Here is a 23,547-nt window from a genome sequence, read left to right as displayed (position 1 = left end):
AGGGGCTGTGTTTCTACCATCAGCCTGGGCGCCCCCATGGGACAGGGCTGGTCTCTGCCTTGACCCCAGTGCTGGAGGAGCGCGTCGCTCTAGGGGGCAAGAAGGGGAGCTGAGCCAAAGTTCCCTTTTCCTCGACAGAGGTCCCCCTCGGTCCTGAGCTGAGCACACACTTTCTCCAGGAGCCAGTAGGAGCAGAGCCGAGGGGCGTCTCCCCTGGACCTCAAGGGAGGGGGAGAGGAAGGACGAGGCTGAGAGCTTTGCACACCGGGCACTCCCCCTCCCCGCACCCCCCTCCAACACACACCCCAGCGCCCTCCCCGCAGAGGTAGTGCCCTGCAGCTTGCGTCTGAGTGGCGGGCCGGCGGAGTGGGTGGCGCAGGGCAGGGGTGGTATATCCTGTCTGACGGAGGGCGGGCCCCGCCAGTGCCTGCCGAGGGACGAGCCGGGGCGGAGGCGCCAGGAGCAGCAGCCGGGAGCCTCAGGCGGACCAGCGCTCTATGGCCATAGGGAGCCGCTGAGAGGAGAACACGCGCCCGCACCCCGCTGCACCGCACCCTGCGCCTCTCGGCTCCCCCGGCCCGTGCCCCCCAACCCCACCCCACTGCCACCATGAACCACTCCCCACTCAAGACCGCGCTGGCGTACGAATGCTTCCAGGACCAGGACAACTCCACGCTGGCTTTGCCCTCCGACCAAAAGATGAAGACCGGCACGTCGGGCAGGCAGCGTGTGCAGGAGCAGGTGATGATGACCGTCAAAAGGCAGAAGTCCAAGTCTTCGCAGTCGTCCACCCTGAGCCACTCCAACCGAGGTAAAGGCACGCGGTGGCGTCCGTGGGACCTGCGTCCCTCCCGACGACGCGCTCCTGTCTGCGGGTGGGGACTGAGCGTCAGTCCGCCCCGACGGGGTGTGCGAGGAGTGACCACAGCCCAGCTCTCAGGCCATGGCCACACGGTGGACTCGCTCACCTATGGCTAGCCTGCGGCTGGAGGTCGAGCTCGCTGTGGGGTCAGGATGGGTAGCTCACTGGGAGGCACGGCTTGGAGTGGATCCACCCTGTGGGTCAGGAGCTCCTATGGGTGAGGAGTGCGCTGTCGGTCAAGATGGGTAGCTCACTGGGGGACGCGTCTGGGTGGGAGTCCTGGGAGTACGCGAGATCGCGAGATCGGAATCCGGAGGGCTCTCTTTTCCTAATCCTGCTCCGGGGTACCAGCCTCCCATTATCTTGAAGTGTCTGTCCTGAAGTCCCAGACCCAGCGCTCTCACCTACCTCGCGCCCACCTTCCCGCATCTACCTCCCCCCGCACCACCACCACCCGGCTTTTTAAGCCTCCAGCTTGCACCCAGGCTCAGAGGGATAACATTCCTGGTGGAGGTGGTGTGTGGAGCGGGGAAGAGAGTGACTGAATTATTGTGATCGAGTCTGAGTTCAGGAGAGGCATTGTGGGATGGGGAGGTAGTCAGGACTCCATCTTCCCCCACCCCTAACTAGTACCCGCCACTTTACCTGGAGTCTCAAATCAAACTGGGAAGATGCAATGTGACTAGAAGGCCGTCAGGGAAGGAGGGCCAGGAGCCTGCCTTCTTTCTCTAATAGCTAATGCTGAGCCCCCTTCTCCTGACCCAGCTTAAGTAGAAAACAGTGTCAAAGCGGAGATGAGAGAGAGAGAGAGGGGGAGAGAGAGAGAGAGAGAGAGAGAGAGAGAGAGAGAGAGAGAGAGAGAGAGAGAGAGAGAGAGAGAGAGAGAGAGAGAGTATGTGTGTGTGTTGTGGGGGGCCGGGGATGAGTCCACTTCACCAGTTTGGGCTTCCAGTCCTGTCCTCACCCCAGGAGCTGTGAGTGACAAGGCCCTCGATTGGGGGGGGGGGGATCCCTGAAGCTGAAGATGATGAGTACACCGGACATGCTGTTAAAGTGGAAATTTTAGAGTAAAACTTCCATGCGAAGGATTCCCAGTGAGAAATACGCCACCAACCTTTGGTTATCAAACATCATCAGAAAAACTCGAACATGTTTGCTTTATTTTTAGTGTTTAGCCAAACTGAGCAAAATGCTAAGGAGAGGGCACACGGTGAGCCAGTCCAGATCAAGCAGGGCACGCTTATTAGAGACCGAGGAGACAGTGGCGGGGGGCGAGGGGGAGACTAAGGAAATAGGCCTGCCAGTTCTCCAGAGTGCCCAAGGCCCATGCTCTCTGCCCGGGGCATGTGTTCCCCTTCCCCTCTGCTCCCCGGTGACCCCTGGGCAGCGCTAGGGAGAGAAAATGGCTGTCGGCTGACTCTGCCATTTCCCACACCGAAAGGCTTTGCTGTTGGCCGTGCCCTTTGCCCTGTCTGGGCTCCTGGCTCCTCTCCTACCAGAGGTGGCTCCCCGCCTTTTATGTAGTGTCTTTGTCACTGCTCACTAGCTTCATTTGAAAGCAGGTTTGGGAGGACAAAGGGCCTCGCCACAGCCCAGGGCACAGCTTGAGGCCACCCACTCTTCTATGGTTCACACTTGACCTTGTCCCCTTCCACCCTTATCCTACCAGCCTCGGCTCCTGGCTCACACTGGGTCCCTGGGCCCCCCTCATCCCTTCTCCCTGCTTATCAGGATGTTTCCTGACATCCGTCATCTCAGAACGCTGCTTCTATCTAGCTTGGTCTTTGTGGGTAACCCTCTGAGGGTGTCTCTCCCAAAGGTCCCCGAAGGGGATTCAGCCAGGTGAGGGCTTAGGGCTGACCCTGGTGCCTCCTGCTGCACACTTGTCCAGAAACTCTCCTGAGACTGGCCCTGTAGGTGTGTCTCCCTAACCTCAGCCTCTGGGGAGGTTCCCAAAGGGGGCCAGTTCTCCCAGCTGGAATAGGCGGTCGGGGCACTCGGGATCTGGTGTGTCTGGTTTATCTGGCTTTGTTTTCGTCAGATTTCTCCGTGCTCTTCATCGGAAAACGCCCAAGCATTCTGTATTTGCTTCACGGCCACGCTGCTCTCTCTTTCTCCTGGTGATTTCCATGCCAGGAGCCCTGCTTTGCATCCTGGCAGAGACCAGTTGGCAGCTACGGAAGTCATCTGCCCCTGGACACTTGACTTCTCACACGGTCTTCTCCTGGCACAAAGCCATTGGTTTCCATGGGTCTTGAGCTCCTGGCCTCAAATGCAGGGCCTCTCTGGTTAGAACCCAGCTCTAAAGAAGGCTGGCCCCACCCAAAGGGTTGCTTGGAAGAAGGGCTCCGGGTGCCCCTGGTGAACAGTCAGAACATTTACCCACTACCCTGGTGGTTAGAAAAGGCTTTTCCTTTTTCCTCAGACCCTTGTCCACCAGGTCTATCCTTGTCAACTCGCTCTTTTTAGGATGGGGCATTGAGCTGTTGGGGGCGCTGGAGAAGGGATCTGGCACCATAAAAGGCACATCTCTACCTATTCCCTCCTTATTCGCGGTAGACCAGATTCCTCAGCTTGGTCATGAAGTCCCCAAGAGGGTTGAAGACCATGCAGAGGAAGGTGGCTGTCTACTAGTTGGAACTGGCCATGAAGTTGCTCCCCTGTGTTCTCAGGGTGTCTCTTTGTGTGTCAGGGTGTTAGGTATTTTTCTTCCTGACTGTGTGGGAAATAAGAGGCACATGGTGGGGGTGGGGTGGGGTTGTCAAATTTGCTCAGCAAGAGATCTTTGCTAGGGACTGTTGATGTCCCTAAGGGTGGGGAAGTCCCTCTGGCTGTTATTGATCTGTCCTATGAGGGTGAGGGGCTGACAATGAGTTACACCTTTCAGACTTGTACAACTCATTTGGAATCTTTTCCAATAGCTTACCCATGATCTCATTTGATTCAAACACAACACCCGCCACCAGGACATACAGGTGGCCCGCAAAGTTCCATGAAGGGGACCCCCTTCTTTCTACTGCTTCTTCCAAGGAATCCAGCACGACCAGCATTTGAACTGCATGATGTTGCCTACTTAACTACCTGTGATTCTAAATTCCCAACTCGGGCCAGAAGTTCTCCCTTCTCGAAAGCGGCGCTTCCCACTAAAACACACAGTCTTTATTCCCCTGTGCTCAGAGGCTGGAGTTTGCCTAGACTGGTGGAGGTGTCTGCTCACCTTCCAAGTTTCCCGCCTGTTCAGGCTCCGCAGCCTCATGCCAGCTCCTCCATGCTATGAAAGGGCAGCCTAGGGCGGCCCTGCCTTTGGTGACTTACGTGTTTGCATTTGTCTGTGTCTCAGCATGAACCCCTGCCCGAGGAAGGTTCTTTTCATTCCACTCCTGAGAGTTGCCCTTTCCTGGCCACGGACCGTGGGTAGACAGCACTGTGGGGTGGTTTTCTCGGGCGCCAAGCAGAGATGAGGGATGGTAAAGGGCTTTTGTGTTTAAGCTTGTTCCAGAGGCAAAACATACTAATTAAACTTCAAATGAACTAATTCTGTTTCTTTACCATTCTTGGCTTGAAGTTGGGGGTTTTAGCCAGTATTTCTGTTGACCTGTTACAACACATGCAAAAATGTGGAGTATCCCGGGGTGTTTTGAAGCAAACACTGTTTGTTTTCCTGGATCCCATCCTCTGCTAAGCTGCCCAAAGAGTTTGTCAAAATGCATTGGAGGGTAGAATGGGAGGAGCGGTCATCACAGTGCCCGGTAACCTGTGTGGTGGGCTGCCCTCCCAAACGGTAAATACTAATATGTCATTCAATCTAGGTTTAAAAATCTGAAAAGTGCTTCTGTGATGGGATATAACTTCTAGAAAGTATAAGAACATCTATGGCCAAACATAATAAAGTGGAAGGATGTCAGCTATCCTTATTTGACATTTTTTTGTAGGTTTGTGTTATATACATGTACACACATTCTTCACATGGATATACATGTTGTAGGCATACAGTTACTCTATGCACATGGATATATATAATTATATACACATGCTCCAATATACATGAATACACACACATATATGTACAGTGACATGCATACACAATGCACATATACGTATGCATACACATACAAACACCACACATGGACATACATTTGCACGCACACATTTAGTGCATGCATATATGTATACATGGATAGATTTTATATTATGAATATATTCCCACCCATGAACACACACATTTACCATATACATCTATTCACACAGGCACACACAGCACATCCTGTGCGTGCACATGTACAGATACACGCATAGCACATAGCCTAGGCATGCACACACACACGCCACACCTTGCAGCTTGTACTGTGGCAGGAATCCAGCTTGGCTATTACTAGTCTCTACCGAGCCCTCTTGGGCAAGTCACTGCCTTTCTCTGGGTCTCTGCAGCTGTTGGGAATTGGGTAAGATCATATCAAAAGTGCTTTGTGCCCTTTGGAACTAGATTTACAAGTCCCTCCCTTGGTCAAGACTTTGCCCAAACTGTCTGCAGACATGCTGACATGCTCTTCTCCCGGCTTCCCACTTGGTGCATCTCTAAGTAAATACCCCAGCCAGCATACAAAAGTAAAGTTCCCATCAGCTCATCTCAAGCTTGGCTGCAGCTTGGGATGACCTGGGAATTTTTAAAAACAAATCCTTAGGTCCTGCTGTCTGCGGCTCTGATTTAGTCAGTATAGAGGGTGGTATAGGAAGCGGTAACTTTAAAACCCTCAGCTGATTCTACTATGTAGCGAAGTCCAGACCAGCACAAGGAGTCCCAGCACCTGACATGCCACTCACTCTCTCTTGCTCCCCTGGTGGAGTGGTTCCTAGTGATGGGCTTTACTCCTGACCACAGCTGAGTTCCCTTGCCTACTTTAACCCACCATCCTGCTCATGCCAGATCTGCTTCCATAGAAAGCTCCACGCTCCACCCATGCTGTGGGTTCTGTTGTCGCCATACAGGTTCCATCAGAAAGAGCAGGCTCCAGCAGAGCTGGCCTTAACCGTTGCTCAGCAGAGCCTGCAGGAACCTTACGAGGCTGAGGAGAGGGTGCCTAATGAAGGCAGCATAACGTGTTTTGTCCTTTGTGTTGTGTGCATATGCCCAAGAAAGGCCAAGAACCACAACGGGGTGCTTGATGAGGTTGCATTGGACGGTTTGCTCTTCCTAGGAGCCTCAGCACACCAGAGCAGGAGAAGCAGTTGGCAGTGTTTCCTGTGGCCAGGCAGACGCTTAGGGAACAGGGTAGCCCAAGTCCTGCTGGGATACTTGACCATCCGTTCTCACAGTTCATTCCTCCCGGACTTTTGAATATCTTGTGAGGGGATAGTGTCGCACTTGTGCAGACACATGACTGCCTCATTTAAATGTGGGCACCATAGTTGAAGAGAGGTCAGGGGTGGAGGAGTAAGGACTTTTTAAATCTGAAAGACTATGGGCTTCTTTTTCAAGAACTTTATATTGAGGAATAGGTAAGTTTGATTCAGGTATAGAAGAAGCAAAATGAAAAACAACAACAACAACAAAAAAAAAAATCAGCCTTATGGGAGAGAGATACAGACTTCCAGAGAAGTTTCCCTCTGAAAAGTCCAGCTCATCAAAGTAGAGAGATTTAGGAGAGACGGGAAATAGAGGAGTTTCAGATGCTCCCTGCCCCCGAGGGTTGCCTGTTGTTCAGGGGGGAGGTCCTTTTTGATGTAGAAGCTAGACCGGGGCTGGAGGTGAGGTGAGTCTGGTCAGTACAAGGTCCCTTGCTTAGGGAGCTCTCAGTTTTCTTCTAGAAGAAGGGTATGCATAGGTGCGTACACACACACACACACACACACACACACACACACACACACATACACACACATACACACACACACACACACACACACATACACACACACACACACACACACACACACACACACACACACACACTCACACTCCAAGAAGCGCACCAGCCGGCACAGCTAGAGTAAGGGTAGCCATTGGACCCAGGGCTAACGCAATTGTGATGACGGTCTGGAGTACCAAAAGATGCGTGAGATCGCTGATAGCTGAGTTTCGAACAGGGTATTGATTGCAGAGAGGGCGTTGCTCAAGAATGCTTCGAGCGCAGTGTGTGTAACCTGTTTGAAAGCGTGGAAGTCGAAAAGAATGATTTGCCCCTCCTATGTGAACCGGCCTTTCAAAGATTTTGTAGCTGAGGAAGCTTGGGTTGCCCACACGACACAGGAATGCCAGCCAGTCTCATCTAAGGCACAGAAGAAAAGACGGACACAGTCTACTGTCCTCCTCAGTACAGCAGACTGACATGGTTTCACACAGTGAAATTCTACATTGGCACAGGCTGAGGCAAGCCGCTCACACTGACTGTGGAACAGGGAAATTCATCGATGTTCTAAGGTGTTGGGGTTCTGTGTGGAGGCAGATGTGTGTCCCGATGGTGATGCCCAGGTTGAGATGGCTGCCAGCTTCACTGAGAAGTCACCATCATTTTTGCTCATGGCAAATGCACCTCCGTAGGGACCAGTGGGAAGACAGAAACTCATCAGGAAGGGCAATAGGATTCTGAGGGGTGAGCTGGATGTTCGGATCCTCTCCCTTTACCCTCACCCCCAGGATAAAGAATCCTTCTCAAGGAGGTGGACTTGAGCCTCTGTAGCTCCATACATCCCCCTCTCTTATTCCAATTAACACTACCCTCCAAGAACCGTTGGGGTAGAGGAGGCCCTGGCTGATAGAATTCTAAGACTCTATTTGGCATTAAATGGAGGTGTTGAGCCCCTACAGACCAGAGTACTTTCCCCACAGGACTGGACAGGAAAGAAAAGTGGTACCAAAATGTCCAGCTCAAGCCCATTAGGCTTCCTAGGAGTAAGTTTTGTAGAAGTGGAGAGACCAGGTGCAGAGTGAGCTCTCAGGGTTACACTTATTGAGACGCTCCATGTGCTTGCTGTTGCACTTAGTTTTTAGAGGACCTGGCTAACCATCCAGACACCCTGGGGTCAGGAGAGAGGAAGTGGTTTCTGTGTGAGAACAGCTCACCTTCTCTCCCTGACTACGGCTAGACGTGATTCGGAATGTGTCACCTCTCTAGATTCCTCTCCACCTTCGCCATCCCTACAGCTATGCATCTGCCTTCTGCCAGAAAAGCTGTGCTGGCTGGCGTAATGGCCGCCTCACTCTCCCAGGGAGCCAAGCAGCTCCCTAATTGCAGATACGTTTTGGAGGATGCCTTCAGAAGTTGCCTGGAAGGAACCGACCCAGTGAGAATTACAGCTCAGAGCTGTTTTCACCTGAGTCACCGTGAGACATGGGGACTAGCTCTGGGAATTACAGAGTATCTCATCCCCTGCTTCCATCTGTTCATATGTCCATGTGTCTGTCCATGTCTGCCTCCATGGCACAGTTCCTTCTTCACCTGGAGAATGTGTAGGAGAGCAGCCAGCGGACTGCGGTGGCACTCGCCTTTAATCCCAGCACTCGGGAGGCAGAGCCAGGCAGATCTCTGTGAGTTCGAGGCCAGCCTGGTCTACAGAAGGAGATCCAGGACAGACACCAAAACTACACAGAGAAGATCTGTCTCGAAAAACAAGAGAGAGACAGAGAGAGACAGAGAGAGAGAGAGACAGAGAGAGAGAGAGACAGAGAGAGAGAGAGACAGACAGAGACAGAGAGAGAGAGAGACAGAGAGAGAGAGAAAAGCAGCCAGGCTGGTGAAGGGCATGGAAAGGGGAGATGCCTTATATGACCTGTGGGTGTCAGGTCATGATGGTAGATTCCCTCTCACGGGGGTGGAGGCCTGAGTGGGAGCCTCCAGGAGATGATTCTTAAAGTAGGAGGCCTCCCTGGGGCTTTGTTGAAGTATCTGTCACCACCCCAGAGTTTCCATCTGGAAGTAGCTGGCTGACCCATACCTGCCCTTTGCAAAGAAATGCCTGCTCAAGAGATGTGAGCCAAGCAGACACTGGCCTGCCAAGCTTTGGAAGAGATGACGGACATGGGCTGGATCAAGGCGGGTGAGACCTGGAGGACAGCTCCTTGGAGTCCTGATGGTGTCTGTGCCTGGCTGTGGCCCCTTCTCTGGTGACCGAGGCCACAGGATTCTTCCTGTTCCTTATGAAAACACAGTCTGTCCAGAGGAGCAGCTGCAGTTTGGACAGACAGGGTCAGGAGCAAACTTACTGTACCTGTCAGAGGCTCTGTGGACCAGGCAGAATCCTAGGACTTTGTTTTTAGGGGAAGGCCTGCACCTGGGCCCTATGGGGTGGGATTCTGGGGCTCTATGGATGGAACAGGCCCCTGGAACGACCCCGAGGCAGGAGGCAGAGGGGGTGGGGTCAGTCTCAGTTGTCTGCCCCTCTTCCTTGAAAGCTGAACCTTATCTTAGAGAAGCTTCCCGGGATGCCATCAGGCACATGCCACTATAGCCACAGCACTCTGGGAGTGTATGGACCGTTTAGGATGCAGAGAAACTGCTTTTATTTTATTTTATTTTATTCATTTATTTATTTAGTATTCTGCCAGTACACAAGAAGAGGGCACCAGATCTTATTATAGATGGTTGTGAGTCACCATGTAGTTGCTGGCAATTGAACTCAGGACCTCTGGAAGAGCAGCCAGTGCTCTTAACCTCTGAGCCATCTCTCCAGCCTGAGAGAAACTGCTTTTTACAGAAAAAGAAGCTGAGGAGGCCCAGGGAGAGCTTGTGGGCCAGGCCAGGACCAATTCCAACCGTTAGGCTTCTGGAGAAAACTACGACTGTCACAGCTAATATCCCGAAGTCCCGCCCATCCTCCAAGATCAGGAATGGGAATCAAGGGAAATGCCCTTTGTCGTGGGTCTGGCGCTGGACAGAGGAGATGGCCCTAAGCAGGATGCCGGCCTGGTTCTGAAGTGCCGATCTTGTTCTTGTTCCCAATTCAGACAATTTGGTTCCTAGGAAATGACCTAGAGCCGGTGGGTGTGGCAGAAGTGTAAGGGCTAATGGATTCAAGGGAGATCAAGGTCCAGCCCCCCTCCTCCTCAGACAGGATTTCTGATGGGGGATTCCAAGCATCACTTTAGAGGAAAGGCGTGCGCATCCCTTAGAGGATACTTTTGATGAGAGTAAGGAAGACTTGCTATGGACGTGCAGGCCAGAGAACCATGGCTTATCTTTCACAGAGTTCTCAATGTAGCCGAGGAAATACGGACACCGGGTAGCACATGACTTGGGGTACAAGAGCAGGGTATAGCAGACACTAGAGAGACTGCTTTTGAGCGGGGGGCTGGTTAGTAAGGGGTTCCTGAAGGAGATGAAGTCTCCAGCCTCGCTTTGAAAGATGGATGGACAGTGATGGCTATAGCCCGGGAGAGAACACGGATTCAGCGCGCGCAGGGGAGGCGGGGAGGGGAGAATATGTCACTGAGAGCCATGTTTCCTGACATTGGGACCTCCAACAGACCAACTTGCTCAACGTTGGGGCTGTATGGTAGGCCTCCCGACTCCCTGCCGTTCTGTGAAGGGAAGAAGGAAGGTGGGTCCCTGCCACGAACCTCAAATCCAGCCTGCTTTTTGTGATTCAAAGCCACTTTGCCGCTAATAACCCTAATGACACCGTGTCCTCCCGCATAGCCTGTCATTTGTGGGTCTCGAAGCACTGTGAAGGCATTAATTAATCCTCACTGGGCCTTTGAGGTTGATTATTGCTCCCCCTTTACCAGCGGGAGGACCTCAGAGAAGGAAGGGGCAGGTTACCTGATCACCCGTGGGGGCTGGGCTCAGGCTGGCATTCGCAGTCCGGGCAGAAGCGGACTCTAAGCAGGTGTGCACTGCTGCGTGGCTCTGACCTTGAACCTCTGGACCTGGAATGTCGAGATCCTGCCTTCCTTCCCCATGCATCTTTGTAGAGCATGGACTCATGATTCCCTGTGTTGGAACTGCTGTTCTCCAAGGCGCTCCAGGCCAGCTCCTGACCTGTAGGTGTCAATTTCTTCCAAGGGGTCTCAAGAGCTGTCCTTGTGGCAGTCTGGTGGCTCTTTGCTGGCCCCTGGCTATGGAGGATGTGAGGATGGGCATGGCTGGTAGATGGCACCCTTCCCCAGGAACTCGGACTGCTTCCCTCCATGGAGGTGGTGGACCTGGATGCGGATGATACAGCGGGCGCAGGGATGGGTGAAGATGATGGTCATCCCTGCCCTAACCTCCCTGCTCTTCCCTCCAGGTTCCATGTATGATGGGCTGGCCGACAATTACAACAACTACGGGACCACGAGCAGAAGCAGCTACTTCTCCAAGTTCCAGGCAGGGAATGGCTCCTGGGGCTATCCGGTAAGGAACTGCTTCCGTTCAGAAAGACCTAGAACGTCTGCGGACGTGGTCTGGGATTCCCGATGCAGAAAGCTTTCGCTGGTTGCTCAAAAAGAGAAATGCAGACTTCAGCCAGTAAGTGAGGACTTCAGGTCCAATGAGGGCTGTTTGCTTGGCCATCGCCTCCCAGGGAACTCTGTGCAGTCTCCTTCCATGCTGATTGGGGATTTCTGGGTCTCTCAAGCAGTTTACAAGTCTGTTTCCCAATTTTTCTAATTTTGACCAAGGGGATATGAGAAGTCTGAATTCTGGAGGTCCTTTGTGGACAGGTTTTTAGGGAAGTCCTGAAGTAGTCTCTCTCTTCGTGTGTACTGTTGGTCAAAAAAGGACCCAGAAGGTACCTCTGAGACCAGGAGATCTTGTCCATTGCAGCAGCGTCTGTAAAGGCTGCCTTGGCTTGGAGAAGAGCTTTGCTTGAGTTTACTAATCAGAGAAATATGAGTTCAAATTCAAGCCCTGCCACTCACTGAGCATGTGTCTTTGGGTTTCAACTTCTGGGCCTCAAGTTCCTCACAAGTAAAGTGACTGTAACAAAGTCTTCTTGGGTTATTGTCAAGATTGGATGAACTAATACGTATAGAAAGGAGATACAATTTGTAAGGTTTTTTTTTTTTAAAAAAATTAATGTGGGTAGAGATAATTCTAGATCCTTCAATCCGGGTTCTGGCTCCGTCTTTCTCGACGCCCTCCACCCACCTGCCCATTTCCTGAACAGAGACCCATGGAGCTGAGCTTTCTATGAAGCATTGTGGCGGGCGCTCTGGATAAATATGAATCAGCACGTGTTTCATCCTATTCTAGAACCGGGGCCACTGGGCTGCATGGCACTCAGGGGTTCCCAGACTCCTCAAATTCCATGAGTTCTGTTTACTTTTGCTAATTCCAACATTAACCTGCGTTGTTCTTGGAAATTCTTATGTGAGGCTCAGGGATAAAAGATGCAAAGCTGAGGCTGGGTCTTCTTGGGGTCCCAGGATCAGCAGCATTTTATTTTGAACAAATGATCACAGATGTCACTCCAAGTTGCTGAAGATCCTGGAGTCCTGTGTAAAGAAGAGTGTGGGGGGGGGTTGTGAATTCAATGTTCTTTCACTGTGGCTTGATTTCCCTTCTCCATCAGTTTTGTTGGGGCTGACTGTGGAGGATGTATCTTCCATACTTGTTACACTCTGGAGACTAAAGAAAAGAAAGAACTCAGTCTGCTACAAATTCATTTCTGATTCCTTCTTTGTGAGGGGGAGCATTTATATCCATTGTCACCCTCAGTACAACCTAAATTTAGTTGATCAAACCAAATAAGTTTGCAGAGCACTTATAGATGTGAGATGGCTTTAATACAAAAGATGATGTCCACATAGATTCAGAAAACACCTTAGTAATGCAGAGTAAAGGGATTAGCTAAAAAAACCCAAACGGCTGATAACTGGACCTACTGATCCAAGCTAATAATGCTGACATGGTCATGGTCATGCTAACAATGCACATGTTCCGAGTTACCAGGCTGGAGCTTAGAGGTTTCTGAGCTGTTTCTCCTCTCTCCTATGACTCTAGATAAACCATTCTGGTCATCAGTTTTCTCCTCCGTGAAATGAGACTGATGGTACCAGTTCTTCTGCCTCGTTCACATGTTGCTCTCATGCTACATTAACTGTGTTATCAAATGGAGAGCGTAACCATGGAAATGTGGGAGGAGGTGTTTCTAAAATACCTCCTATGGCCTGTGCCTTTCTGACATTTTCTTCTAGATAATTAATCCTGAGTTGTCTCGTTTGCCTTTTAGTGCTCCCAGACAGCCCCCACACCTCCCTGTGCCCATTTTCTGACAACCACTGAAAATCCTTTTCCTTCCCCGCGCCCTAAGGCCCATCCCTCTTCACTCCTTTGCTGGCAACCCTGCAGACATGACTCATGACAGGGCAGCTGCCGGGGCTTGTCCCGTCTCCTCTCAGTTCAGGAGAGGCTATGGGAACAGGGAAGAGCTGAGCACACACGAGGATTTGGCGGAGGGAGGGAGGGAGGGGGGCTGAGGAGAGAGGAAGTAGAATAATTGATATTGAAGCCAGACATATAATCAGCTGAGCACTGAGAAAAAAAAGACCAAGTGGGGTCCAGATTTGGAGAGGGAGAGAGTGGGAGAAACCGTAACAATGATCCGTGGTGTGAGATAACCCCATGCCTGTGGGATTTTCCCAGGGTTGGTACAACTAGCATGGAATGTTGCACTTCCCACCCTCTGGTGAAACCAATATGGCAGCCCAAGGGAGGGCATACAGGGAGGAGGGTGTGGTTCATCGGCACAGGCACCGTCGGGAGTTTCTGAGAGCTGGTGAAGGACCATTCCCTACAGACACATCCAATCAGTCAGCCGGCTGGCACTGAGCAAATGCTGGGCTTGGCATCATGTGATGCACACTATGGCTGAAATGGCAAAGACTTGCTTTGTCCTCAGTGAACTGCTAGTCCAGGTGGGAGAAGCAAAGACCAACAGAAACAGAATAGATCATCATTTCTGTCCTGGAGAATTACACCAACACCCTGCTCAAATGTTTCTAGAACCTGTAAGCGTTTTTAGAAGGAGCTATTTCCAGTGTGTTTTAGAAGCCACGTAGGTACCAGTGACTTCTTTATTAAGATGATCTCTGTCAGATTAGAAGCAGTACAGCCCACTTGGAGCACTTCATTCCTTGGGTTTGATTCTGGTTCCAAATATCACACCATTCTCAAATTCCAAAGCTTTATCACTAGTGAGTAAACATTTTCTTTAAATGTAGAGGGATTCTATAGGCGATCCTAAAAGAAAAGCCTAACATTATTTTAAAATCAGTAGTGTTACTTCATATTCTGAATCATCGACAGCCTTCTAATTTAAAAAAATCTTTTTTATTTCATCTATGACCAAATATATTACAAATTTTAGAAAACTGAATAAAAAGAGTCCTATAATGAAGCTGAAAATGAAGTGATTCTGACCTACAAGAAGCATCCTACGAGGGGCTTAAAGAAAAGACTGGTCCAAAGAAAACCATTTGCCTCAGAGTTCCCCTCCTGACTGTGGGTCGCTGCAGCCTCCTCCTTCACAGACAGGCATTTGCCCAAGAGTCCCCCCGGCCTCCGGAAGAGGGAGGAATCTGTGCAATGAGGCAGAGTGTCCCCACACCTGACACCTCAGGTGGACTGATGCTGTCCCAGTTCTCAGAGTCAGAGCAGAGGGCTTTGCATTTTACAGATGAGGAAACTCAGGCCCAGGGACAATAAATGACTCAGAGGAGGCCACACAGATGTTTACTAGTATGGCAGCCTAGATCCCTGACCTACTGCCTGCTAACCTGGGAGCTCCGCTCTCCTTATTCTAGGTGCTTCTACTTTGTGTGGTGATCATCGTATCGGTCTCCATAAACCACTGTGTGTCGACATGGCAGCTGTGTTTGAGGAACTCACAAGAGATCCACAAATCCAAATCTTTTCATTCCTCTCTTACCCTGCCCTCCAGCCAAAGCTTGAGAGAGTCTAATGCTAACAGGGGAAGGCGGGGAATGGTCATATTTTCTCTTCCTAGACTCAATCTTTGTTCATTTAGCAATAATTATTAATAGGGAGTGGTCATAGTAAACTTGTAGGGTAAAATACAACAAATAAATGGTTTGGTACATAATTATAATGAAAAAAATTAATATCAGTGATTCAAACACGGCTATGAGTGTCCTGTGTTCTCAGTTTGGTACGCTGTCATTCCTGACATTAAAACAAGTGTCCATAAGAGCTCCTCTGCCGGGCCATGGACCCAACGAGAATGATATCAGACTGCTGCTGTTTCTAGTTGGGAAATGGAGGCCTTTTGGTCCCTATTTGTTAGACAGATAATATAATGGGCCACTTGAACACCCTTGTCTGGGTCAGGTAGACCAGGGCGAAGGGACCAGAGCATAGAGGCCATTTGGAAAGCATGGCTATTGTATTCCAAAGCTGTAAACAGTCACTATCATATGGGTCTGTCCCAGATGCAGCTAGAGTTTTCCTATTTTTAAAGCAAGAAACACATCATGAGCATTGAGTTATTTTGAGAGTGTTCTTTGGATGTGGATTGAACGTGACCATCCTTCCCGGGATCTGATCTATAGAGGAGAGAAGTCATGTGGGTAATACCAGCCAGGAGTTCTGAAAGCAAGGCAAACCATGGTGTCTGCCATATTGAACCACACACATCCAGCTTGGCAGTCCTGAGGTGAGAATCTCTAGGAACATAAGGAGAGAGAAACCTGTCTTTGTCCTGGATCTTTCTCCTGGCTGCTTACCTAATTGATACATCAGTGTTTGATGTTCCCTTCATGACAGAATCTTGTGGACTATGCGCTAGAGACCCTTTGCACTGAAGAGAACCAAGCCTGTTCATTCTGGACCCAAAGCAACCTGTGGGGGACCCTGGTACTGATGGGAGGATGGCAGTTGTGTCCGGCTGCGGTGGGAAATAGAAAACCCCAGCACCATGCTGTCTGGGTTGAGGGTTCATCTTCTGTCAGAGTCACACTGTTGATTATGCAAAGGGCCGGGTTGTGGACCGCACACTGCAGAGAGGCTGCCAGAGTCACGTGGCATGGTCCTTTGTCCTGGGAGCCGTAAAAAGAGACTGCCCTTGCTAATCCATAGTTAACAGAGGCTGTGACCCAAGATAGCATGATGTAGGGGAACAAGCCCCAGGCTTGGCTCGGGACCTTCAGCCCACATTCTGCCTCTCCCCCTTCATTATTTGTGTGACTCCAGGCATGTCCTTAATCTACCCGAGCCTCCGTCTCTGAAATGGGGAAAATCTCTTTCTCAGTGTAGTAGGAGGACTGTGTATACAGCACACCTATATAGCCATGTGGAGCTTGGATTCTAGTCTCAAAGAGACTGCTACAAGGTGAGGGTCCTGAAGTGACATTTGTTTTTCAACACGGAATAAGAATCTTTGATTAACTCTTTGCCAAAGGCTAACATGGGGCTCCATGGGGCTTGAGAGCTCGCTTGTGACTGACTCTGAGCTACGGGGCTGAAGCCAAACTTGGGTGGCCCCTGGTTGGGGTTGGTGCAGATCCTCTAGCCCAGGGGCCCTGCTTCAACCCTCCAGCTGACTGAAGACTCTGTACCTTCCTGCTCTCATGTGACCATCTCTTCCCACCAGGGAAACGGAAGTTAGTGAGCTCTTGCAACAGCTACATGAGTAACTACCTTAAAGTTCAGACTCTCCACCCCTACCCCACCCCGCTCCCTCTCCCCAGCCCTGGGTGCCCCTTTCCAGGTGTGCAAGCTGGGATCTTTGGCAATGCCTGCTGGCTGGCCTCTGCCTTTTCCTGCAAAGTCCAGGTGAGGGAAGATAGAGTAGACGACTCTGGCTCTTGCTCCCAAGGAGGCATGGGTCCTGCTCTGTGAGGGAGCGATTGATGTATCTGCCAACTCAGTGTCCCTGCTGCCAGCTTGTGACTCACTCCCACCCAGCCTTGCGAGATAGGAGGGGTCCCACGAAGGCCCCAGGCTATCACCCAACAAGAAGAGGCAATGATCCTGCTTGCCACAGGACAGAATGTGCCTCAGAGAGAAAAAGGAGGTAAATGAGAGAGTCGACGGGCGACTTGGGAGGTGACCCTTCCCTGTAAATGCGGCGTGTCTCTGCCAACTAATTGCTGCTACGGGGATGCTCCTGGCACTTCAACTGTGGGACTTCACCTGTGACAAATGTCCACATCGAAAGAGTCCCTGCACGGGCACTCCCTGACAAGCCATAGTCCATCAGAGTGGCTCTCCTTGTACCTGAGACCTCTCTAGGTTGGACAGCTTCCTTTTTATGCTTCTCCCTTCATAGCTGACTTAGCTTTCCCGAGTAGCTTGAGGCTATACTTCCCAGCTAAGGACCTCTGAAGTCTAACATCCATAGCCCGAATCCTTCTTTGGGGAGGAGAAGTGGAGGATGCACGCTATGCAGGCCCCGTGGTCCTACAGAGGTAGGAGGACATGGTCATGGTATATACGTGTGAATGGCATCCCTGAGTACGAGCTTCAGATGGGGGACCCGAGAGGCCTCTAGGAGATGCGAAATGTTGAATTGTGTGACAAGAGAGGAGAGAGGGTGGAGAACAAGACCCTGGGGCTGGGGAATGAGATTACTGCTCTGGCTATTCCAAAAGAATGGACTTCACCACACCAGGCAGCAGCTTGTGTGTGGCCAGCCCCAGAGGTCTTACAACCTGCCCCCTCGCCCCGCCCCCGGCTTTCTGCAGCCAATCCCCGAGGACCAGAACTCACACTGCCCCTCAAAGTGAATTGAACATGTCAACCTACCTCCTCCTGGATCCTCTGGTCCCCATGAGAGGCTGCAGGAGAGGTGAGCAGTGCTTTGCTAGGGATGGAGAGGGCAGGCCGGTTGTAGAGCTAGCCCAGGACATGGCCAGCAGCCCAGGGCATGGCCAGCAGCAGGCCCTTCTTAGAAAGTCCCCAGAAGAGAATGTTACTGTCTCCTGGGACGACAGCAAAGCCAGTTTTAGCTTGAAGGATCAGCTGTGGCTGCTATGCAGTTCACGCAGAGCTCCAAAGCTAGTGGACAAACGGGAAGAACCAAGGCTTAGACTGATTCACCAGGCTCGAGTCCTTCCTTCCTGACTAGGGATTAGGAGGCGCTTAAGAAAGCTGTAGTCCCTGAGGATGGGATAAGGAGGAAGCTTCCAGAAGAGGTAGCCTTCCCCACCCTCACATCTTCTAAGTACAGTCTCCGAAACTTCAGAGGGAAGACATAAAGACTCCAGAGGAATTGGAAATATCTCCAGTTTTCTCCAGCAGTGACTAAAGGAACTGTGTTTGGGGCCCTTTGGGGAGCGGGAGGGGAGCTGACGAAAAGCCATCTGCTTAACCAGCGAGTCTTTAAGTCCTCACACTGTGGTTAAAGACAAAGAACAGACGAAACAACAGCCTGAGAAGGGACATAATTAAAAGCTAAATTCTACAGCGCATGCTGACTTCAACCTCCCTAGGCCTCAGTTTCCTGGTCTGTAAAGAAAAGCTGGGAGGGGTGGGGGGCTGGGCAGGGCAGGTGATTGCCAAGCCTTCCCAGCTGGAGTCACAGGGTTTGGGGATGTGGTCCTCAGGTTCTGGATTAAAACAAGCAGGAACATGTAGGGCTAGCTCACCCCTCCACATTCTCCGTCAACTCAGATCATGTGATAATCCCTGGGATTAGGGCTGGTTTTTTTTTTTAATTCACACAGAACATTCATTCGTTCATGTTTTCATTCCCTGACCCGATTCCTTGGGTGTCCGTGAGATGGGTGGATACCCAAGCACTTTTATTCTGATTTGATTTGCAGGAGAATTAAGTTGCAGAAAGGTGCAGGGGCTTGCTCATGACCTCACAGGTGGAGTTGGCAGAACTGAGTCTGGAGCCCAGTGGCCACGAAGGGGTGTGAAGAGTGAGGAGAGATGGGAGCCAGGAGGGGCAGGAAAAGACGGGTGGTATCTCTCCCCTGCCAGCCAGCCCTAAGCCAGGAAGTGGGGACCAGAAGAAGGGCCAGAGACGTGAAGTGGTAGAGGCATTTTCTGGTGCCTCTATTGGTGAGAATTTTCCTTTTGTCACTGAGCCCAGAGAGACAAATGCAGTAGCCTTTCCCAGGTGGGTGGAAGAGTGATCCCCACCCTTTGCTAGGGTGAGGCTCAGCTTTCTCCCCCAGGGCCCTGGCAAGTCTCTGCGAGGCCTGCCTGCCTACCTGCCCCAAGAGCGCAAACTCAGCTGAAAAACAAAATCAAATCTGGCTGTGGAGGGGCAGGGCGGGGAGGGGATGAGAAGAGACACAGGTGGGGAAAGAAGCAGCGTGGGGGCCCGCCCCTAAGCCCCCACCCTATGTCCCGGGGAGTGGCCTTGAAGGGGAGGAAGACTGGGCTGAGCCAGGTTGGCCAGAAGGCTATGACTTCAGCAAGGGCTGAATCGCCTGCCGAAAACCAAAAGCCTTCTGGAGCGGTCTGTGAGTGGAGAAACTGAGGCTGAGGAAAGGAAGCTGATTGCCCAAGCCTGCACACCTAGGCGGGGGTGGGGGTGGGGGGGTGGGGGGTGGGGTAGGGGTGGAAGAGGACTGAATCCAGGTCTCCCGATCTCGTGCTCAAAGTTCTCGGCCCCTGGGTGCCTTAGGCTTCTTTTTAGCCACCGTAACATCCCCCAAAACCTAGGTCGAGAGCACTCGAGTATCACAGTTTAACAAAATCATCATACCAACTATGACTTACTGTTCAAGGAATAACTTTTCAATTTCAGTGCATTTCCTTCGCAGAGAAACCACTAAGATCACTAAGTCAGATGATACAAACAGTATTCTTGGCTACTAAAGGAAGGCCCGCCATGACCCTGATAACCCAAATCAATGATGCGAAACAGAACAGCTCTTAGTGCTTGTGAGGTCCATTGGTTCCCCTGGAAGGGTTGAGCTGTTTTGTACAGAAGTGTTGGTGAGTAATGAAGACGCGCAGGGAGCCATACCTAGGCTCAGGGCCATCAGACTGGAAATACAAGCGTTTCTATGTGCTTCAGTGATGGCCACTGCCTGTGACCTAAGGTCCTCTCACAGCCACCAGTGGTGCCTGGCGAAAATATGTGAGGATTCTGAGTCATAAGACAGTCATGTGGGATGGTTTGTCCCACGCTGACTCCCACCCAGATCATGAAGAGAGCTCTGTGGGCCAAGGAGAAAAGCACCTTGTGGAGCTCCTGCCCCTCAATAAGGCCAGCAGCCCCATGCCTGGCCCAACACTTTTTGTGAGTGGAGTATGAAAAGAGGAAGTCTCTGACTTTAGTCTCTGTCAAGGGCCAGGCTCTGTGGAATGGAACCCCCCCTTTTGGGTTCAGGGACAACCCCCAACTTCTTCCACCTTCACCTCAAATGCTAATCACCTTTTTGGAGGTCCCACAGTGCTAGAGATAGAGTGGGAGTACTCAGGGAGAAGCCAATGACCCATACTTTCCTCTTAACCATCCTAGAGTCTTGGAGCAGAAATCCACCCAAATCCAACGAAGTCCAGCAATAGTTGGCTAACTCCAAAGGACCCCCCTGCCAACCTTAGCACAAGCTCCTGTGTTCCTCACCCAACTTATGTGACCCAGAAGTGCATCGGGAGCAAGATAAGGCTTGAGGGAACCAGCTCCTCCTCTCATCGTTCCGCTCATGTCCCTACACAGAACACACCAGCTCTAGCAATCACAAGGTCTCCGTTGTCCTGGTGTCCTTTGGCCCAGAGGGTCTTTTCAGCCCTGGCTTTGGGCAGTAGACTTGTGTGACACCAATGATCAGCTAAGTCCCTTGCTTCTTTTCCTTTTCTCCCTCCCCCACCCCACAGCACTGAAGATAGAACCCAAGGCCATGCACATGCTAGGCAAGCATTCTGCCCCTGAGTTTGCCGCTCCACAAGCTCTATGCTCTTCTTAAATATATTCACGATCTCTCAGGACCCATAAAAAGAGGAGAGGCCGGTACCTCCTAGGCCTAACTCGCTCAGAACCAGGCTCGCCCATGCCTAGAGACACCTTTGATGTTTCGGCAGGGGGCCACCTAGGATAGAAGCGCTTTGCCTTTAGCTCTTGTTGTTTCGTTTTGTTTTGATGAGCTGGGTTCTCACTAGGAAGCCTAGAATGGCCTGGAATCCATGGTTCTCTTGGTTCAGCATCTGGAGTGCTAGGATTATAGTCACGTGCCACCATATCCAGTACCCTTAGCCGCGTACGCCTTGTTCCGTCGTTACCAGACTCTATTAGTTGATGGCTGGTGACTGGAGGACAAAGTTGGAGAGGAGACCAAAGATCTGATTCACTATCTACCACATCTTAGCCAAATGGCCTCAGACAAGATCAAGGAACTTCTCAAAGATTGTCCTTACATAAGACTACCCCTGGAAAAATGTGTGTTCCTCAAGTGAGTAGGGGGCACGTGTATAGGATGGGTACGTGCTTGGGCACATGTGGATACAAATAAATATCTAGATGTAGATGCTTGCATGTACATATGTGCATATACATACATATGTTTGTCTTCCAAACAGGTGATCTTCTACCCAAACATCAGGGAGGGGATAAGGGGTGGCCACATGCATTCATATGAGGTTCTTGATCCTCTAATCAGCAGGAATGGATTCGGGTCTTCCGGGAGCTCTTTAGGGCCAGGAAGGAGGTGCATCTTCTAAAAGTCTTTGGCTCTCTTCTAACACTGAGAAGTACGCACAGGCTCAGGGCTCATAGGAGTTCTGGGGCTATTCAGCCTCCCGGCTGACGTTCCAGGACAGGGTGGGGACATTGGCTGTGAGAGATCTTGACTTAAACCATCCTGCTGGGAAGCAGTCCACACTCCAGTGCCCCCTGACTCCTCCCTCCCTGGATTGACCCATCCCTGGGACAGCTGAGTCGGCCTCTGAGTTCAAAATCCAGAATCCATGACACTGCAATGCAGAATAACTTAGACTCCAACTTATCTGAGTTCGTGGGAGAAAGACAGCCAAGGGCCCGGGCTCTATTGCCACCTGCATATGAGAGGGCCGTGTGTCAACCACCAGCTCAGACTTCCCTTCTAGAAGGAAACATGGGGGACTTTGCAGTTGAGAGCACTTGCTACTCTTCCAGAGGACTGATGCTTGATTTCCAGCCCTCATGTCACACACGGCTCCTACCCCTCTGTAACTCTAGTTCCAGGGGATCGATCACCTCTGTCCTCAGTGGGCACCTGTTCTAACAGGCACCTACCCATGGGCAGACACACACTCCTATACACAGTGAACAATCCTTTTCTTTTCATCTTTAAAAAGAAGCATGCCTAGGAAACCTCGTGCCCTTGTGGCCAAGTTCGTACTGGCAGCGTTAGGAACTCGAACAACTCTACTTCTGGAGCAGTGTGCTGGAGGGGGCCAGAGAGGTGCTGGGTGAGCGATAAAGCAGGGAGCAGAGTGCAGAGACGGCTGGCGCTGGCATGGCATGGTGGCCATGCTGTTATCAAGTGCAGCTCACTTGGATGCCTCTCACTGTATACGGGGAGCCCCTGTGGGCTTCGGACGGAAGACTTGGAGCCTGTTACAGCCAAAGAGGCCAACTAACAGGGACATTGGGTGTCCCCGGGGAGAAAGTCACCTCCCGAAAGCCTCCCGGGCTACTGGCTGGAGTTCTGTCTCGTCCTCACACCTGGGCTTCAGTCATCTTGATGCCCTGGGAGATCTGTCTTCAGTTATTGCAAATGTTTCTTAATACTGACCGATGGGTAAATGCCCGCAGCTTCTACTCTTCAGCGGTCATGGGAGACGCTACAATCCTTGACCGGCTTTCTCGTAACATCTACATATGCTTCCGAGGTGTGCACTAAAACATTACTTTTTCAAGTTTTTTAGGTGACAGCCCATGGGCAGTGGCTCATCCCTGTAATCCTAACACTCGGGAGGCTGAGGCAGGATAATTATGACTTGGCTATGTGTTAAGACTCTATTTCAAACAAACAAACAAAATCAGTTAACAAAACGTATCTGAGCCCTGGGACTGGACTGTGTTGGACTTGTCTGGTGTCCCTCTTCTCAATGAATAAGCACTAGCTGTCAACCAGACACTACCCTTTAGTTCACAGGTATCTCTGTGCTTCTGGGGTGTCCCTGGGAAGACACTGTGGGTTTCAGGGTGTTGGTGATGGAATTGTGGGTGTGTCTCCTCCCTGCCTTTGAGGACTTCACAAAGAGGCACTCCCACCCCAGTCTCCTTCAAGGCCAAGTGGCACCACTCTCTGCCTGGACGGACATCAGGGATTCTGACCAGTGGGGTTGTTCTCACAACCGTGTGCTGGGAAATCAGAAACCCAGCCCAGGGTGGGACCTCTGCTTCTCAAGAGGAAGGTATACCCAGAGAAATCAGGGACTGGCACTCCTCCTGATGAAGTCTGGTCTTTGGTGACTCAGGCCTCAGTGGCTTCCTCACTGATGCAGACTGCTAAGAAAGCAGCATCCGGTGCCTTTAGGAGAACTCTCCATGCCTTGGGTCCTACGTGCCCCTCTTGGGTGCCTTGTTGGTAGCGGACCTGAGTCGGCCAGCACCTAGGAAAGCTCAGCAGAGTAATCGGCCAATCGGGTGTCCCTTGTTAGTCAGGAGTGATCGCAACCTTAGAAAGTTGCAAGAGGGCTGTTGTCATTACCGTGTGAGGGTCCTCAGTGAGCACAGGCAGGCAGTGGTAGGTGCAAGATAAGCAGCCATGGAGCCTGTCCTGGAGGGGCTTCTGTCCAGGTCCCTTCTCTAGAAAGCTCTCTCCAAGCCCAAGAGGGATGAGGACTCTGTGAAGTTGTATGTGTGCT

The 23,547-nt window shown here is 51.3% G+C and overlaps 1 protein-coding gene across 1 annotated transcript in view; it reads left to right on the top strand.

Annotated features, from left to right (window-relative positions):
- The first annotated feature begins 422 nt into the window (after positions 1-422).
- Pkp1 (plakophilin 1) overlaps positions 423-23,547 on the top strand; it is a 46,331-nt gene continuing 23,206 nt past the window's right edge. The window contains exons 1-2 of the mRNA XM_006982429.4: positions 423-811; positions 11,084-11,190. Of these exons, the coding sequence (XP_006982491.1) occupies positions 610-811; positions 11,084-11,190 (309 nt within the window). The 5' untranslated portion in view covers positions 423-609. The remainder of the gene's footprint in view (positions 812-11,083; positions 11,191-23,547) is intronic.

The sequence above is a fragment of the Peromyscus maniculatus genome, chromosome 11, assembly GCF_049852395.1.
Source record: "Peromyscus maniculatus bairdii isolate BWxNUB_F1_BW_parent chromosome 11, HU_Pman_BW_mat_3.1, whole genome shotgun sequence".
Taxonomy (NCBI): Eukaryota; Metazoa; Chordata; class Mammalia; order Rodentia; family Cricetidae; genus Peromyscus; species Peromyscus maniculatus.
Note: the sequence above shows the minus strand (reverse complement) of the source record. Positions and strands in the feature narration are given on the sequence as shown.